The following is a 20,367-nucleotide window of genomic DNA, read 5'->3' on the forward strand; positions in this document are numbered from 1 at the left end:
ATACAGGTTTCACCCCAATCCGCTGGCCGCGTGGCTTGGTCCATGAGTCCACACATCCAGTCCAATGTAACCCCTCCATTTCATGAGCTCCAAAAATTATATAAAGACAACCTTCTGCCTTATCATGATAGCCAACTTGATGGTATCTCATGTCACCTCCCCCCACTGTGAAAGTCATTCCAAATCTGTATAGCATACTTAAGCACTGTGTCAAGCTATACAGCATACTTAAGCACCTCATCCTCACTGAAATATCCAATGGCCATGGATTTGTCTCCATGCCTTCTAGGTTATTTGGTGGAGAGAGAGGAGGTGAAGTATTTTTCATCCATTAGATACTTTCAGCACTTTTATCTTGATAAATTCTATGAAAGGTCCACTGATAAAAAATTTGAAAGGATAATAATTACAAGTAGATAACAAGGAGGATTTTTTAGCAAAATGAAGCAACCACTTATACCAAAGAGGATACCACTTGAGTGTTGCATCAAACTCAAGCCATCTGAGGATAAAATGAATGTTGAAATATGTCATAATTGATAAAGATAACAATGAATTTCACCATTTCAAAGCCAGTAATCGGTTTAAGTTTCGCAAGGTACATCATGATCAGACACAAAAAAGCCTATTTCCTCGCATCTGTCCTAGCCAATCCACAGTTGGTTTGTGCATATAAAGACGTGTTTCCTCTTGATGTACGGTGCATCCTCCACTTCTCTAGCTCTGTTTGCAAACTCCAACACCCACTTGTGAACCAATCATAGAGCTAGAATGATGGTTTTGGCCTCCCAGAAACTAGAAAAATAACCACCAAAAGATAGAAAAAAACCAGAATGTCTTATGCCTTCTCACCATTATCCTGCCTAGGAAATTTAAAAAAAATTAGGCCACTTCAAACCACTCTTAAGGATCCAATTATCAATGACCACAAGTCTAAACTACCATATATGAGCGCCTCAATGAGCATGATTTCACTGCAAGACCTTAGCTAAGGTTCAGTTTATCCAATAGTTGGCGCCAACGAGGAGGTTCTTCATCAAAAATGTAAGTCAATGGAGATACAAGAACCCCACTTCCTCCAACCTGGGCATCAAAACAACCGACAAGACAGTTTAACAATCGATGGAGGACATCTCCCCATAGTAAGGACTGATGTAAGGTTCAGTAAAAAATTCTCCCAAGCACTGCATCACCAATCGAATGGGTGGGGATTGGATGGAGAAGATTCCCCACCCATGAGGGACACGCAGGTGAGATCGTCCCTCTTCGCGGGCAGGGTTATGGCTGTAAAGCCCTTTAAGTACATGACTTTCATCATTCAACGAACTTCCAGGCTGTGCAGCTGCAGATATACCTTTCTTAATTGTTTTACTGCATCATAAAGATGGTTCTTTGCCACACAGATGACGATAGCATAATAATCCTCTTGCATTGTCACATTTGTTCCACTAAAAACCGGACTGATGGTCGGTCCCTGGCCAGAAAGAAATGGCCAAAAAAACAAAAAACAAAAAAAGAGAGAACAAAATGGTTACATGCACACACAAGGTAAAACGAAAAAAACATGACTAAAACCTGCAATCCATGGAAATCGGTGCCATTTAAGATGCGCTCGACAACCTCTACACTTGACTTGCCACGCATGTTGGCTACAACCTGCATGCAAACATAAATAAACTCTGTTTGATACAGCTCTCCACTTCAACCTCGTGCGCGCGTGTGCGCGTGAGATTAAAATTTTACCATAAATTGACGCTTTGCCCGAAAATGAGCCTCCAATCTCTCTAATATGTCATGAGTCATCTGTAATGCCGTCTCCCTATGAAGCAACGCTCGCTTGCTTGCAACCAGAACACCCTGCACAATCCTCCCACAAAGCAATTCTGGAATAGGCTTTATAATTACAAAATGCAAAATTAGTAATGTATAAAGAACTTCCAAGGACCTGGCTTTTCAGAACTAAGCCCCCATCAATCTGCTTCAAATTATTTTCACGTAAGGTGGTTTCACTGCTCACAAGGTCCAGGATGGCATCAGCTGTACCCATCTGCCATGACAAATGCAGTCGTTAGATTACAAAAAACGACATGTCAAAAACCCACTGATCATGCAGGCCGACCCATGGAAGGGGCCCAGTTGTGACCTATACATAGGCCCTACCCCCTGCCTCGTTCATCATCCCTCAAAGCATTGAAGAGCAAACCACTAAAAGAAGCAGGCATCACCAGCAGAAGTCCCAGACTACAAGGAGCAGGTGTCCAAGATCTTCCACAGCTCAGCACACAGCCTGCCCAAGTACAAACCAGCCCAGGTGAGCACACTCACACCTCCAGTCAGCCTGGAACTCCGTCAACATTTGTCCACAGGTTCCCAGGATCAACATTGATCACTATCTTTGTATTCATCATAATCCACAAATATAAGCAAATACACTGCAATAGTTGGGACCCAATTGAGTGTACCTGTCTCACTCTTTCTTTCTAGAGATCCTACTAATCAGTCAACAATGCTGCTCCTCTCCAAGCTCAACCCACTGGGAGCAAGGGGAGGCCATGATTCGCATACAGGCAACGAAGGACCTTGACAGACAACCCACTCTCTCTTCTCATCTCTTCAAATTAAGATAATTGCACAAGTACAAAAATTAATCACGCCTTAATCAGTACACTTCCACAGTGCATGTAACAGCCCAGCCTTATGATATAAGGACATCAATACGAGTCAAGCGCTGAGGCTGTCACACTACCACGTCACTGTCATCCCAGCTGCCAAGGCTCCTACAGCACCGCGGACTCCTCTCAAGTCTTGACACCCACGGACCACATCAGCAGCACCTCAGCCTGGCACATGCAGTGAGACTTTCGAGATAACAGTTACCACAAAGACTCCCTTTCATCTTGACATACATCATTCACACCCTTCAGCACCTTCAGAGATTCCCAGGTCATGCAGGAGCATTGAGCAGCCTTTCTCTGCACTTTGGCGCCTGAGACCCTTTTTCTCCCACGTTGGCAGATCCAAGCATTTGACAATCGACTCTTTGAATGATTCCTGGGAGTCTCATCTATATGACAATCACCAGCCTTCACATTTCTTGTGTGGTTGAAGCACTGAGTAAGCACATGGCAACACCAAAGAAACAACGACGAAATGCAGCACACAGGACCCTACAATAACAAGTTTTGAAACATCAAGTACAAGTAGAAAACTGCAGCTATGAGGCTTCTGATATGCAAATTGGGCACATAAAGTGGATGATTGGAAATCAACCTCTGCTTACCTTTGACCACAAAAATTGTGTCATGGTCCAGCATAAGGCAACCTACGGTTCCTCTTTCTCAAGTAAAGGAAAGAATACAAAGGCATCACAAATAATATCTGCAAGTGCATCTCGCTGCTTAGAAACATGGAACTAGATAAAGAGAAACTAACTCCACTTCACTTTAATAATCTTGCTAGCAAACATTCATGTGTTGCTAGCCCAGACCAAGCATGTAAATGTTAAGAACCTCCAAATTATCGCACATACAAAGTGGCAATGTAGACCTCTGCAGGAGCACAGAGCAGAAATCTTCACAAAGCCAGACTCACATGTGAAAAGTTTGAGCACAGATATACACTTGAAGTCAAAGAAGAGAAGTAGCCATTATATGACTCATAATGACTACCATCTCCCATATAAATACGCTTATAGCTCTCTAAGCCACTATAATCTGGCTTAGTGTCAAGAGCTTTCCTATGGCACATAACATGTTGTATGTGGGTCCCATATTAACTCCCATGTCATCAAGTTACCTGCTGTTCAATGAGGGTTTTCTGTAAAGACCATGTTTATCGAATTGGGAAAGACAGAATGGCTTAAAATACCACCACTACATTTCATACAATCTCCACTATTTGCTAAGAAACACCCAGAATGACCTTTGCTACCTGACAAGGCTGGAACCAAAATAAACTGTCTGTACAGCTGCTGACATTCGACTAGGCTTCCATTGTTTACAATTCGACATGAATTGTCGCACCACGGATCTAAATCACAAAGGACACGCAAAAAAGTGCCCACTTGTCATGCATAAAACAAGACAGCAAACATTTTCCAAAAAAGACCAAGGCTTTGCTACTATAATTGATGTGCAAAAGGCATGTAGCAATTAACTTGGTCTTCCTCCTCTGGACACATGGCAGGGCTCCTCGGTAATATTCCATAAGCGATGCTTGAAGCTTCCATGGAGGAGAGAGAGGCTATTAACTCCTCCAGCTCTTCTGGACGTGGCAGGGCTCCTTGGTGATATCCCATATGCGATGATTGAGATTTCCGTTGAGATATAGGCTCGAGGAGTAATATGGTGCCAGTATCCCCGTGCACATTTTGGGGATGCCAGCTCCTTGGGTGGCTAGGCGGGAGGAGTGTGGGACCAGCTCTCTCCAGTCAGCAAGAGAAGGCAGCACCCTTTCTTGAAAAGACAAGCTTTTGCTATTTTTCACACACATTTTCCTCACATCCTTGTGAGGGGCATCCTGACACCTACACTTTCCCCTCACAAACAGAGACGCTATTGGCATTATGCAGCACGCTTTCCTGAAAAGACGAGCTTTTGCTATTGTTCACACACACTTTCCTCACATCCTTGAGGGGCATCCTGACACCCACACTTTCCTCTCACAAAAAAAGAAGCTATTGGCATCATTATACATTAGCAAAATGATAGTACAGTTAGCTTAGGTCGTCGATCCCTATATTGATAAGTAGAGGGGGCAGGTTCTAGATAGTTTTCATTTATAGTTTGCATACTTTTGTATTTTGTTAACAATTGCATGGCACATGTCATTGGGCTGCTGATTATCCCTTAGGGCCGATGTATGTACCTAGGTCCTAAATAGGGCTTCAGTTGCACGACATCGATTCATTCAGTCATTTCTATTTTTGACTCTTCATTTGTAAGTTTCCACTCTTTTGTGGTGGATGAATACAAAGGAAGACAACTCTAGCTCTGCTAGCCAGCTTACTTGTGTGCTGATCTGAACATGTGCTCTCGAACCAAATAAGAGAGAATCTTTTTCTATTGTTCACTTGTTCTGTTATTTTAATCGTGCATGCTTTGTTGCTGGCTGTTTCTGCTAAGTCTAGTAGTAGCTACAGTTTTTGGTAGGAACAGTCCTGTTACAATCATCATGAAGCAAAGAGTGGACCAACCACGTCCATGCCTAGCTATAAACTAGTATCTAGCCTTTTATTCTCCTTCCAGAGGTAAACTTATACTTTCTTTCACTAGGTTCAATAGGTCTCCAAAGACAACAATACAAACGTCTACAAAGAATGGGCAACTTAATAAACACTGTTAAAGAAGAACACTCCCTACCGCAGGAGCAGCTTCCAAGGCCCCATCTGCTGTGAGCAATTCCACGTGTTTGAGACCATTTTTTTGAATGAATTGTTTCCCTAGCTGCAAAAGAAAGTCACATCATATTCCCCCACCATTCATGTTTGATCTTAACATAAAGTACTCAAAATGTGGCATGAAAACACACACATATGTATAGCCTGTGATGATCCGCAAAGGCCTTTCCACAGACCATTGTGGCATTGCTGCCAGTTCAGCTATAGATGAAACATTTGCAAATACTCCATATGTCGGGACCTGTGCGTTGTGATCAAAAAGTTACTTGATGTTTCTCCACCTCTAGGTTGGATCTAAAAGGCACTACTTACACCAATAGCCAATTGGCATTCTCCGAATTCAAGAGCATCATGCACAACAATCAGATCATCATCCCCCTAGTCATGTACAACATGAAACAAGATTATTAGTCGCCTAAGTCTCTTTAACTCGTTGACCCAACAATCCTTAGCTGCTTCTCTACAAATTCATAAAGGATGAGATTCTAGAACATCAGAAGCTGGAAAGCAAGTGATTCACCTGACCATACTCACACACATCGTCGTAGCCCACGATTCCCAAATCCACATCACCTGCCCTGATCTTCCGTACCACATCTGAAACGCGTTGGAACCAAACTTCCAAGCCTGACAACTGCACTTAGCAATCTATCTAGAATATATGACATGTACTCGTGCATGTTGGCTTTTAGTACAGACAACTAAAACTACTTTGGGACTACCAAAGAATTTGGAAGGTCACGAGTGTTACACTTGGAATATCTGCTATATACTGCCACGGATCCGGCTTATGAACCGAGAGTTGGCAGTCCTGAAACAAGGAAGTAAAACCCTATGTAAATTGCAACAAAAAATCACCAAGTTGAGTGCACTAGCCTTCTACGAGTAACCATCAGGTAGAACCTCTTTAAAGAGTGAGTGGCCTAGCCATGGGTGTACACACACACACGAAAAAAGGAGGGGCTAACTGGGGTTAACACATCCGCTACTACTGATGGACCCATTTTGGTCACAGGAGGCAAGAAGTGCTGTCCAAGCCCCCACCCATCTAGGGGATAATAATGTTTTCCCCTGGAGACAGAAAGGTGCTGGAAATTATTTCTCCAATAATACAAAAACCAAGTTTTGAGTGCGTTATGTATTCTTTTGAACAAAAGGGGAAAAACTGCAATTCTATGCAGAGCTGAATTAGGGCAGCCAAATGAGCTCTATGAGGGTAGCAGAAGATGGAGAGGAGAATCACCAGAGTGCTGCAACAAAAAAGACCAGCTGAACAACACAAATTAGATGGCTGAGATGAGCATTATATGGGAGGCAGAGCTGGCCATACTGCAGGCTGCTTGGACTGAGGAGGTTGTACAGAGGCCTGTGATACTGTAAATGACCATACAGAAGCTGTACAGCTCCGTACAGTACGGGATAATGAAATGTGAACGGTTTTTGGCGCCACCTTTTCTTGGCCATGACAACTGGCCCCCACACTTGATTACAATGTGTGAACAACTTTAACCACTGATAAATAAAGGTATAATTGAAAGTACTAAGGTTCAAGGCATTACTTACCACCTTGGCCCCACACAACACATGAGCACATCAAGCAAGCAGGTGGAAGAGAGAATAAAGAAGAAAGCAATTCACAAACTTCATCATTGATGACAGTATGAAAGCGAGAAGAAGAAGATTACTGAAAATTGTACTTTTGAGATTTCTCGAAATAAGATTCCTATGATTTGAATCATTGTAATTTTTTGAACCCCTAAATAAGTGCAAGCAAGAGCGAGAGTAAGAGAAAGTGATAAACCTCTACGAAGTCAAGATGGAATCTCTTTAGAGATGCAGGTGAGTGAGAATGAGAGTGGGTGAGATAAGTTGGGGGGTGGTTGGGTGGAACTCTCTCGAGTAGTTTGGACAATTGTTTCGTGGAAATCTTCTATCATATGCTTTTTCCCTGGAGAAAAGACTGAACATGATTTTAGGCTTCTTCGAATTTTGCCATCATTTTTTAAAATTCTACAAAATTTATGCTTCCGTGCCTCCAAGCTGGTATATGTGCATAGTTGCAAACATTCTCGTTTGCAAGGGTATGCAAACATTTGCAAAGAATGCAGCAAACTCGCAATTGCAGAGGCTTGCATTCTTCCCAACGTTTAAAAACGGGCATCTAGCCAAAATTTGGATTCTTGTAAGGACAGCGTGGTAAAAATTTAACATTTAAAGGTGTTGTCTCGAGCCTCATTTTTATTTTCAGTTTGTAAGTTCTAACTTTAAATCTTAGTTTGCGTTCTCTTTCCTTCTCCCATAATTAGTAATTTGGGCATAAGTTTCATGATTTTATCCATACATAACAAGGTCACGAATGCAACCTTGCCAAGGTTTAAAGCATTCTTTAGCATACTTAGCATACTCGTATGCGTATGTGTATGCGTACGAATGCAAAGAATGCTTGCAACTATGTATACGAGTATATGTTGATTTTGTGACGAACCTGCCTCCCAATCTAGGTAAGCGTAATACACAGTGTTTGACGATTGTTGATCATTTTAGCAAATTTGTTATGCTTATTCCAATGTGACTGCTAAAGATGTTGCTAGGTTGTTTATCAGGCATAGGTGGCATACCTAGGACCGTTGTGTCAGATCGAGATGCCAAGTTTACCAATCATTTCTAGCGGGCATTATTTGATAACTTTGGAACTACGTTGAATTTTTCCAATGCATTCCACCGGCCAGACGGAGATTTACAATCAATTGGCATTCGATGTGCTTAAGTATTTTTTGCCTTTAGTTCAAGATGTATTGAATGACTCTTTTTCTTCATCTATTGGCAGACTCCATACGAGGTGTTGGGTATTTCAGAGTCTCTTGTGTCCTGTATGTCCACCTCCTATACCTGTTAATATGTGTATATCCATCTACATGTGGTTGTATAGGTGTGAGCACCTATTTAGGTGTGACCACCCCATGTTTGTGTAAGTGTGCTTATGTGTGTGAACACCCTCTTATCCAGATAAGATAAGTGTGTGCATGAGGTACGGATTGGGCAAATCACGAAGCACCAAGCGCAACGGATTTCTCAACGGCTCACCCAACGCAAGAAACGGGAGTTCTATGCTGGGAAAGAGGATGAGTTATACTGACTTTTCTTAGGGCCAAACTGCAAAGAGGCCTGGAGGAAACTCCGAGAACATCGCCCTCCCACACCTATCACCTGCCCGAACACATGGCACTCCTATGCACGCTCCCTTTTATCATATCCCCCATCAGCCACCCCTATGGCTGACATCTACATGCTCCTGAATGATGAACACTTGCTGAATTCTCCACAGTGGGTTAAGAGGACTGACTTGACACTCTTAAGGCTGGGAGACTGACCTACGTAGCTCATGACTGACATGTCTCGGACTGGGCTCACAAAGGGGTCGCGGCATACGACAGATCAATCCGAAAAGGTACTACTTCTGTACATGATTCTTGCATTGTTGATGAGCCAGTTTGTCACCGTGTACCACAATGCATGGGTGCACTTGACATTCCCTCCTGCTTAGCTTGGCGACAGGTTCATAGCTTCGAGGTAGTCCGCCAATAATTGTGGATACTTGAGGAAGAATTCTTCATATAGCCAAATGGCTTCATGGGTCCCTCGATCTTTGAGCTTTGCATAAAATTGGCGAAGACGTTGTCCAAAACCATGCTTCCAGCGATGTAGAAGGATCTACTCGGGCTCTATCACCTCTACTTCATCAACCATTTCTGGCTGCTGCTCTTCTGGAACATTCTGCAATGAAGGTCCAATATAAGGCTTTAACCAAGAGACGTGGAAACGTTGTGCATTGTCCAACTGTCTGGCAATCTGAATTGCATGGCGGCGTCACTTATCTTCGTTATGATGGGAAAAGGACCAAAACTTTCGAATGACAACTTTGGACAGCGCTTGCCCACTTGCTTGAGTCTTTGCTTCATGATCCTTAAATATACCCATTCGCCATCTTTGAAATTGACGTCTCTCTGTGACTTGTTTGCCCGTCTGGTGCAAGCCTCCTGAGCTTTGGTAAGACGCTCTTTGACGGACTCAATGATGGCTGAAAAAGTTTATGTTGTCTTGTTGGCTTCCAAGGAAGGAGAGATCATCCTCGTGAGAAGGGATGAAAATCTTTGACCAAAGGTTGCCTCGTACGGAGTTCTGCCAACACTGGATGAGTGAGTGTCATTGAGAATCACCTGTACCGACAGGAGATGAAGCTCCCACTTTGACCGCTGATCATGGCAGTACACTTTAAGCAAATCGAACGGTTTGCCCATCGGTTTGGGGATGGAATGCACTGGACAATTGCAATTTGGTACCAAAGTTGTTGACTAGAGCTCGCCAGAAGTGAGATGTAAACTTTGAATCCCAATCTAAAGTAATGGTCCGTGGCAAACCACAAACTGGATACCAATGCCAGAGAAAAAGCCAGGCCGTATCTTCTGTTGTGGCTATCTGCTTGAAACTCGCGGCGGGTGTGCCCGGGGGACTAGGGCCTTTGACACACTTGTTGATACCATCAATGCATATTAAAACATTTAAACATGGCCACAGCCTTAACACATATCCATCATCACTTTGCATAAAACATAAAAGCTGGACAAAACATCCACAAATGCTGAAAATGGAGACCGCATAGAGGCCGGAATGGGCCCACCCCCCGCTTGGAGTATTTTATTACCCAAGGAGAATAATATCATGTACAAGCTTTGTGGGCCTTACTCTCCCCACTGGTACACCAAGTACAAAAGCTAGTACAACAGGTACAATGGTTGGTACTATCAGAATATGCAGCGGAGATGATAACCAAATCTGAGAACACTAGAGCAAGAACAGTGTAGAAAATAAACAGCACAAGAGAATGAGAGAGAGAGAGAGGTGTGTAACTCTGCTCTATATACACAAGATCCCGAAAATACAAGATGAATATGGCAAGGGGCTATGGGGCCATTTTATATGGCCCCAAAGAAGCAGTCGGCCTGCTTCAGGGACAACCGACAAGGCCTGTATCTCCACGACTTACTGAAAGCACCCAGTCAGCCAACTGTATCAAGTCGGCCAGCTCATAGGTGTAGTCGTGGACCTGAAGCATCAGTCGGCCAGCATCTGTGTACTCCAACCACCACAAGGCAGCCACCCAAGCCATAGAAAAATAGGGAAAAAATACGGAGTGGGGAAAAATGAGAAAATACCTGATAAGGGTGGGCACACCCACAACAAAGGCCCTGGTGTATAGGTATAGACAGGAGATGACTTCTAACACCCCCTCTCAGCTGCTCGCTATGAAACCAATCCCAGGAAGCTGGAGTGCCGCCTGAGCATAGCCTAAGGTAGAGACTTCGTGAAGAGGTCCGCCGCATCGTCCTCTATCGAACAATAAAGTAGCAAATGTCACCAGCCAAGATCTTCTCACGTACAAAGTGATACTGTATCTCTATGTGCTTGGTCCGGGCATGGAAGACCGGGTTCCGAGCAATAGCTTTACAACTCTGGTTATCGCACTGGATGACTGTGGGCTCCTTCTATGGAAACCCAATCTCGCCAAGCAACCTCCGCAACCACACCACCTTGCAAGCAGCACCACAAGCAGCCCCGATACTCTGCCTCTGTCGAAGCTAAGGCAATTGCAAGCAGCACCACAAGCAGCCCCGATACTCTGCCTCTGTCGAAGCTAAGGCAATAGCTTTACAACTCTGGTTATCGCACTGGATGACTGTGGGCTCCTTCTATGGAAACCCAATCTCGCCAAGCAACCTCCGCAACCACACCACCTTGCAAGCAGCACCACAAGCAGCCCCGATACTCTGCCTCTGTCGAAGCTAAGGCAATAGTTGGCTGCCTCTTACTGCTCCTGAGCCGAGGGTAAAACTGTAACCTGAAGTAGATCTCCTCGTGTCTGGATCTCCTCCCCAATCTGAGTCACTCCAACCTTGGAGTCGGACTCCATCCATCAATCCCCCTCCTATGTAGAAGAGTCCAAGATCCTTCATACTCTGCGATACCGCAAGATCCGCAATCATGCGTCCCAATGAGACTTCAATGGCGTCTGCATAAATGAGCTCAATAGCCCCACGAAAAAGCTCAAGTCCAATCTGGTGTTTAGTAACCAGATCAATGAACCTCCAATCCCAAAAAGAAGTGGAGTAAGCCTAGGTCGGCCATCTCAAACTCCTCTGACAAGGCAGCCTTCCTCACGCCAATGTGCTCCACATGACCGCCAGTGAGAATGAGATAACCCACATAAAGGACGATAATCGTAACCATGACGTATTCCCGAAAGAGATACAAGTTGGGATCTGCAACCGATCTCTGAAACCAGTCCGAAGAAAAAGGAATCAATCTTCTGATTCCAAGCCCTCGGAGCCTGTTTAAGACCATACAAGGCCTTACGTAACCTGTAAACCATCCCTTCTGCTCCTGGAACAACAAAGCCTGGAGGCTGCTCAACATACACCTCCTCATGCAGGTCACCATTAAGGAACGCAGATTTTACATCCATTTGATACACAGGCCACCTCTGAGAAGAAGCAAGGGCAAGAACGGTCCAAATCGTGGTCATCCTCGCTGTCGGTGCAAAGGTATCCTCATAGTCGATGCCTGGCCGCTAAGCATAACCCTTAGCCACGAGCCTAGCTTTGTGTTTGTCCACCGACCCATCTGACGCATATTTGGTCTTAAAGACCCATTTGACACCAATGACTGACCGTTTTGACGGCCTCGATACCAACTCCCATGTGTTGTTCTTCTCGATGGCATCAAGTTCACCTGCATGGCTTTTCTCCAAGTATCCTATGAAAGGGCTTCCTTCACGGAAGTGGGCTCCTTGTCCCGCATGATACGAGACATCAAAGCATAGTTTACCTGAAGAAGCTCCGCTGAATGACTTTTGTCTCGGACTCTGCACGAACTTCGAGGACCGTCCTCTGTGGTTCACTCGGAGGGAAGCTCCGTGACACCCGACTCCCGAAGGGTGTCTATCAACCACCTGGGTACTCGAACAGAACGCGGAGCTTCCTGCTGCTGCTGCAGGGGCTCAACTCCAGTTGCGGGCTCATCTTCCTGTACTTACTATGGTTGTCCAGCTGGAACAATGGACTGGGAATCATCATCAGACTCCTCTGGGTCTCCAAGAAGTGGTGGCTCCTCGACAGTGGATACTGGAACATGCTCATCAAAGACAACATCTCGACTGACAATAATCTCATTCCTCTCTGGATCATACAATTTGTATCCCTTGGAAAGAGAATTATACCCCACAAATATAAGCTTACGAGACTTGGAGTCAAGCTTCCCCCTCTGCTTCTTCGGAATATGTACATACGCATCGCTCCCAAACACACGGAAGTGGGAGACATCAGGTTTCCTGCCAAAGTATGCCTCAAAAGGAGTCATATTAGGTACTGAAGTCGTTGGAGACCGGTTGAGGGTATGGACAGCCATCGCCACAGCATCTCCCCATAGTGGACGAGGAAGATCACGATGCTCCAGCATTGTCCTCTCCATCTCCACCACAGTCCTGTTTTTGCGTTCTACAACTCCATTCTCTGAAGGCAATCTTGTATTGGCCAGTTCCCGCTTGATGCCATATCTGCACAAAATCTGACGAAAGCATTCGAAGAGAACTCACCTCCTTTGTCAGCCCTGAGAGTCTTTACCTGCAATCCAAACTCTTTCTCCACCATCACATGCCAATCCTTGAACCGTGCAAAAGCTTGGTCCTTTTGTGAAAGAAAATAGACCCATGTGAATCTGGAACAGTCATCAACACGCAGCATGAAATATAGAGAACCTCCCAATGATGGTGTCTGCTGAGGTCCACACAAGTCAGTGTGAATCAACTCCAATGGTTTTGAAGCCCGCCTGGAAGCCTGCTTCGGAAAGGATTCCCTCTGCTGCTTACCATATATGCAAGAACTGCAACGTCCTTGCCTGTTGCCAACATCTCGCAAGCCAACCACCATCTGGTCCCGGAAAGCTCGCCGCAATGCATCCACATTTAAGTGGCCAAACCGAAAGTGCCACAGATCTCCAACTTAAGAACCTGTCAATGAGGAGAGTGCAGAGAGCTTATAGATACCATTCTCCACACCGCCTTCCCAAACAACCTGGCCAGTCTCACGGTCCCGTAGAGCAACTGAATGCTCCTCAAATTCCACCCGAAAGCCAGTCTTGCATACTTCATGCACTTACAGAAGATGAAAACCAAGAGCAGGGACATAAAGAACATGGGAGGAATGCTTACCCCCCTTGCCCTCGGGAATAATCTCCATCCGGCCCTCACTGTGAATCGGAATAGTGGAGTTGTCGCCAACGACGATGCGACCTGATTGCCGTTTGAGATCCAAAAAGAAGTCACAGGAAGGAGTCATGTGCCTTGAAGCACCACTGTCAAGAATCCACTCCCGGGTATCCTTTGCGGTGAAGCCAACTGCCTCCTCGCTCGAAGACGATGAAGCATCTGAGTCCATCATCTCTAAGTACACAAATGCCGGAGTCTTTGCAGCTGAGGCTAAAGAATCACCACTCTTCCCGGTCCGCTTAGGACACTTCCTCCAATAGTGGCCTTTCTCGCCACAATCGTTGCAGGTTCGCTCGGCCTTCAGTTTCTCTCGGTCTGCATCAGGCTTCTTCTCAGAAGACTTCTCCGATGAAGCCTTCCCTTTTCCCTTGTTATTCCGGCCTTTCGACCGTTGGCCAGTTAAGGCCTCCGAACCTCCACCTTGAGGAGGGTTCGTGAATCGTTCCTCCTGGTCCAAGACCATGGACACAAGCTCCTCCCATGTAATGGTGCTGAGCCTGCCACTGGTAATCAAAGAAGAGTAGAAAGCGGAATACTGAGAAGACAAGTAGGACACCAAAGTGATGGCCATATCTTCTGACGATATCTCCTTCCCAGCCTGAAGGACTTCCTGCTGAAAGGCCTACAGCTTGTTAATATACTCCCGCATCGTCGCAGGGTTCATAACCCGCATCTGTACTTCCAAGGAAATCCTGGATACCCTGTTATAAAGAGAAGCCAAGTGTTGCCATATGCCTCTGGCCAGCGTCATATGCTTTACATGATTGATTACTTGCGGTGTGCAGTTGAGGAAGATAAATGAACGGACCCTGGCGTTGACACAATCCCACAACTGTGCCTGTGCCTCACGGTCCTTTCTGTTTAACGGTAACTCCCCTTCCTCTGCTTCCGGCCATGGTACCCCAACAACGATGAAATCAGCAAGGTCATATGACTCCAGTTGAGGAAGATAAATGAACGGACCCTGGCGTTGACACGATCCACAACTGTGCCTGTGCCTCACGATCCTTTCTTGTTGACACTAACTCCCCTTCCTCTGCTTCCGGCCGTGGAACCCCAACAACGATGAAATCAACAAGGTCATATGACTCCAGAACAGATTCCATCATAACCTTCCATATGCCATAGTTGTTCCTGTCCAACTGACGGTCCACCGGGAACATGGGGAGTGTTGGGATCTTCACATGCTTTTCAACCATCTCTAATAAATTTGCCATTGCGGGGATGTAACTAAAAAGGGTGGGTGGGTGGGAAAAAAAAACTTACACCTGCAAAAGTGGCTGCCTAGCAAATCAGCCCGCCGTCCTCTTGCTTCTCCTCTTCCCGAACAGTCCACCAATCAGCAACGCAACAGTCCCCCTCTTGCTCACACAACTTCCAAGATCTATCAAGAGCCTAGGGCTCTGATACCATGTCAAAATATGCAGCGGAGATGATAACCAAATCTGAGAACACTAGAGCAAGAACAGTGCAAAAAATAAACAGCATAAGAGAATGAGAGAGAGAGGTGTGTAACTCTGCTCTATATACACAAGATCCCAGAAAATACAAGATGAATATGGCAAGGGGCTATGGGGCCATTTTATATGGCCCCAAAGAAGCAATCGGCCTGCTTCAGGGACAGTCGACAGGGCCTGTATCTCCACGACTTGCTGAAAGCACCCAGTCGGCCAGCTGTATCAAGTCGGCCAGCTCATAGGTGTAGTCGTGGACCTGAAGCATCAATCGGCCAACATCTGTGTACTCTAGCCACCACAGGGCAGCCACCCAAGCCATACAAAAATAGGAAAAAAATAGGAAAAAATACGGAGAGTGGGAAAAAATGAGAAAACACCTAATAAGGGCGGGCACACCCACAACAAAGGCCCTGGTGGATAGGTATAGACAGGAGATGACTTCTAACAGGTACAGTAAGTCAAACAAGTACAAGGACTGATACAGCCAATACAGTGGCTGGTACAACAAGTACAAGGACTGATACAGCCAATACAATGGCTGGTACAAGTACAAGGACTGGTACAACCAATACTGTGGCTAGTACAGCAAGTACAAGGGTTGGTACAACAAGTACAATGGCTAGAAATCATAATAAATGATTAAATACCCTTGCCTTCAGTATTTCTTTGCGATGGAAGCCTCCAAAACAGTCCCCAACAGCCGGTATTCTTCATGGGCAGCCTTCAAGAGAGAGAGAGAAAGAGTAGCCATCATTAGGGCAACCTGTAACGGTGGTAGAGGCTAGTGTGCAGCAAGAGAGCCTCTATTAATGAAGAGAGAGGGCTCCAATATATAGATTTGGGGCTCCCATGAGTGAAAATGAAAAGAGAAGGCTATGATGACAAGTGGGGAGCCACACAATAGCTGGAGTGACAAGTGTGAGGCCACTTGTCTCACTTTGATCCACTTTCTGACAAGTGTGAGGCCACTTGTCTCACTTTGATCCACTTTCTTGCCACATGTCCCAATGTAAGAGATGGGTTCTCCCATAATGTTTCCCAACTAGTAGACATTCTGTCATAGGCACTTTGCCAACTCTTGGTATCTACTCAATTCTAGATGTAATGACGCGAACAGAATCTCCATCGGAGTCGGGCCAAAAATAGCAACGCTCCGAAATTTTAGGAGTGTGGTCCTTTGTATTCCAGGATAATCCCCCATTCCCAAAGCTTGTACTTTCCAAATATTTAGACATCTTGGAGTCCACCAGACCCCTTTCATACTGGGAAATGTCCAGGCTGGTGAGATCCTCCCCCCAGCTTCTTAAAAGTTGTCCGCAACTTTAAGCTTGAAGCCATACTAGTATTGCACCCGCGCGTTGCTGCAGTCGACCAAGGTTCCAGAAAAGAACTATTCCCTCTCTACAACCATCTCTCTCTCTCTCTCTCTCTCTCTCTCTCTCTCTCTCTCACACACACACACACACACACACACACACACATGCCCTCTCCCTCTCTCTGTCACGTACACACACTCTCAAATGTTGAAACTTTCTCTCTCTCTCTCTCTCACACGCACACACATATACACACCTACTCTCTCTCTCTCTCTCTCTCTCTCTCACACACACACACAAATACACACACACACACACACACACACACCACATGCACACACTCTCTCTCTCTTCTTACACTCTCCCACACATAGAAGCGCTCTCTCTCTCTCTCTCTCTCTCTCTCTCTCTCTCTCTCACGCACACATACACATATGTAAATATATAGTATATACAATATTATGTTTTAGATACATAAACCTATACATAGACACATATACTTATACATATATACATGTATTTAAAAATATAAATACAAACATCGACATAATTTAATTAATTTTGATTAATTAAATTAATTAAATACATATATACATGTATTTAAAAATATAAATACAAACATCGACATAATTAATTTTAATATGCGGAGATGGGTCATAAGTTGTGGTCACTTTTAAATATATAGATAGATATATCATACACACATCTAAACACACACACACACATAAACATATATATATATATATATATATATACATATATATATATGTATATATATATATATATATATATACATATATATATATGTATACATATATATATATATAAATGTAAATAAACACACACACACACACACATGTATACACACATATACATATATGTTTTCTATTTAATTTATATTTTATTAAAAGATACTTTTTATTCTCTATCTCTCACTCTCTTTCTCTCACTTTTCACCTTCCCTCATTACATCTCTCTCTCTCTCTCTCTCTCTCTCTCTCTCTCTCCAGGTCTACCCCATCTCACTCTCGCTCTCTCTCGCACATTCTACACATAGATGCAGATGTACGCACATGCATGCATATACTCTCTCTCTCTCTCTCTCTCACACATGCATATACTCTCTCTCTCTCTCTCACACATGCATGCATATACTCTCTCTCTCTCTCTCTCTCTCTCTCTCTCTCTCACACACACACACACATGTACACACTGCACATACACTAATCTAAACGCACACTCTCTCCTCCCACACAAACTATCTCCTACGTAAAAATTATATGTCGTCTCTCTCTCTCTCTCTCTCTCTCTCTCTCTCTCTCTCTCTCTCTCTCTCACACACACACACACACATGTACACACCGCACATACACTAATGAAAACACACACTATCTCCTCCCACACAAACTATCTCCTACATAGAAATTCTCAACCCCTCTCTCTCTCTCTCTCTCATGCACACACACACACACACACTCTCTCTCTCTCTCTCTCTCTTCACGCACACTCTCTCACATAGAAACTCTCTCTCTCTCTCTCTCTCTCTCTCTCTCTCTCTCTCTCTCACACACACACACACACACTTAAATAGATTTACACACATATATATAATTTTAATTAATTAAATTTTAGATTAAATTTTAATGGTAGGGATGAGTGGTGAGATGTGCACACAAACTATCTCCTACATAGAAATTCTCAGCATATACTTACCTTGGTGTGGTTTTTAGTGGCCCACTATTTTCCTTGAGGAGAGCAGCGGAGACCAGATTGACCAGAGCTTATGCAGCATTGGGGAGACTAGAGAGGATGTGTTCGCAGGTTCAGTTTCAGAAACCTCGAACAAAGCTCTGGCTCTTTGACACTTTGGTCACTTCAGCCATGCTGTATGGAGTGGAGATATGGGGACCCTCAGTGGATCACCACAGCCGAGCTGGTAGCACTGATGGATGGAGACGTATGGAGAGGTCCTTTGTTTCTATGATTTCCCGGATGATTAGGGCCAAGGCCTCCGTACCACATGATATTATCCGTGCAGAGATGGCTGCCCCCCCATTGGTAGTAGAGGCACTCACTCGATCAGTCTCCTTTATACATAGCACTTGGGCTCTCCCTAGAGACAGATATGCTCGCTTAGCCCTGGAGTCTTCACGACAGTTGGCATCACAGGGAGACGGATCATGTTGGTATGCACAGATGACAGCTTGGTTCCAACTGCATGGCTTTAGTATGGACAGGCTACCTCCATTTCAGTACTCCCTGGATGCACCCTCCCTCTCTCTCACACGGGCAGAGATTACCAGACTTATCAGGCTAGACTTGACTCAGCTGGACACTAGGAGGACATGGATATAGCCGACACACGAGCTTGGTACGAAGATGGCTTTCTATAGAGATCATCTTCTCCAGCTCACGGAGGATGGGTTTGTGATTAGACCCAGCTACATGGATACTCATCTTTCTCATGGGGTACGGTGTACTATTGGTCAGATGCGCACATCCTCACACCAGCTAGAGATTGAGACTGGCAGATTCAGAGGAGTACCAGCTGAGGCCAGGATTTATCAGCTGTGCCAGATGGAGCCAGAGACAGAGTTACATTACATATGTCACTGTCCGGTATATTATGAGATACGAGGCCGTTTTCACTGCCTGTTCAGAGAGGGCTTTGGACCACTTTCTAGAGTCATGAGATACCAGGATCAGAGATGCCTCGGATTGTACTTGCTAGAGTTGCGTAGACATAGAGAGGGTCTCCTGAGAGGGAGGTGATCAGAGAGGGAGAGACACCTACAGAGGCAGATTACAGACTTCTTTCGACCAGAGATTGAGCAGTCGGGTCAGCAGGCATTGCAGCTAGCCCCAGAGTACAGCCGCACCAGAGGTACACTGATTGATCGGGCTATAGAGCTGGGGCGGTCCAGGCGCCCCAAGATGAGAGGTCCATCTCGACACCGGCGGAGACTACAACAGAGGATCAGGACCATACTAGCACGGCATGGGAGACGTCCAGTCAGAGTACTCACCATGGAGGACATTGAGGATATCCGCCATCGACCGATGAGAGACATCTTTGGATAGTGATGTGTATGATGCTTACCTTTGTTGCTGGAGTTTTCCTCCCACATGTTATCCATTAGGAGCTCCTGGTGCCGTACTTTTCCTCATAGTTGTTTCAGTTTCAGTTAGTTGTTTAATTGTTTTTAGCTTTCCTTACACAGACATTGTATCAGATCCACCAATTGTTGTAACCTTTTTGGTCTCATAGGTCATTTTGGCCTTTTGAAGACGTTAATATATCATTTCATTTTCTCTCTCTCTCATGCACACACACACACACTCTCTCTCTCTCTCTCTCTCTCTCTCTCTCTCTTCACACACACTCTCTCTCTCTCTCTTCACGCACACTCTCTCACATAGAAACTCTCTCTCTCTCTCTCTCTCTCTCTCTCTCTCTCTCTCTCTCACACACACACACACACTTTTAAATAGATTTACACACATATATATAATTTTATTTAATTAAATTTTAGATTAAATTTTAATGGTAGGGATGAGTGGTGAGGTGTGCTCACTCTCAAATAAATGCATCTTACATGTAATATCTCTCTCTATCTCTCTCTTTCACACACACACACACACACACACACATGCACATGCACACTATTTATATATACATGCTTACATACCTATAGATACACATACAAACATAATATATATAAGTGTGTGTATCTGTAGAGGTATGTAAGCATGTATACAAAGATTTCATTGAAAGATGTGAGATGAGATCTTCTTAGATTTAAATTCACACATATATATAATTTTAATTAATTAAATTTTAATGGTAGGGATGAGTGGTGAGGTGTGCACACAAAC

General features: G+C 44.6%; 1 protein-coding gene across 7 annotated transcripts in view; it reads right to left on the minus strand.

Annotated features, from left to right (window-relative positions):
* Window positions 1-413: 413 nt before the first annotated feature.
* Window positions 414-20,367, minus strand: part of LOC147607571 (ATP phosphoribosyltransferase 1, chloroplastic-like) — a 64,074-nt gene continuing 44,120 nt past the window's right edge. For 2 of the 7 annotated variants that reach the window (XM_086790543.1, XM_086790549.1), the window contains exons 3-12: window positions 6,150-6,209; window positions 5,919-6,032; window positions 5,711-5,776; window positions 5,532-5,639; window positions 5,361-5,444; window positions 1,946-2,047; window positions 1,744-1,857; window positions 1,576-1,656; window positions 1,355-1,474; window positions 414-1,083 (exon numbers count right to left, since the gene is read on the minus strand). In XM_086790543.1, the coding sequence (XP_086646669.1) occupies window positions 985-1,083; window positions 1,355-1,474; window positions 1,576-1,656; window positions 1,744-1,857; window positions 1,946-2,047; window positions 5,361-5,444; window positions 5,532-5,639; window positions 5,711-5,776; window positions 5,919-6,032; window positions 6,150-6,209 (948 nt within the window). In that variant the 3' untranslated portion in view covers window positions 414-984. The remainder of the gene's footprint in view (window positions 1,084-1,354; window positions 1,475-1,575; window positions 1,657-1,743; window positions 1,858-1,945; window positions 2,048-5,360; window positions 5,445-5,531; window positions 5,640-5,710; window positions 5,777-5,918; window positions 6,033-6,149; window positions 6,210-20,367) is intronic. The other 5 variants (XM_086790547.1, XM_086790545.1, XM_086790544.1 and 2 more) reach the window with 5 other exon arrangements.

Source organism: Cibotium barometz, chromosome 55, assembly GCF_041138505.1.
Source record: "Cibotium barometz isolate CiBa-2024 chromosome 55, ASM4113850v1, whole genome shotgun sequence".
In the NCBI taxonomy this organism is placed as follows: Eukaryota; Viridiplantae; Streptophyta; class Polypodiopsida; order Cyatheales; family Cibotiaceae; genus Cibotium; species Cibotium barometz.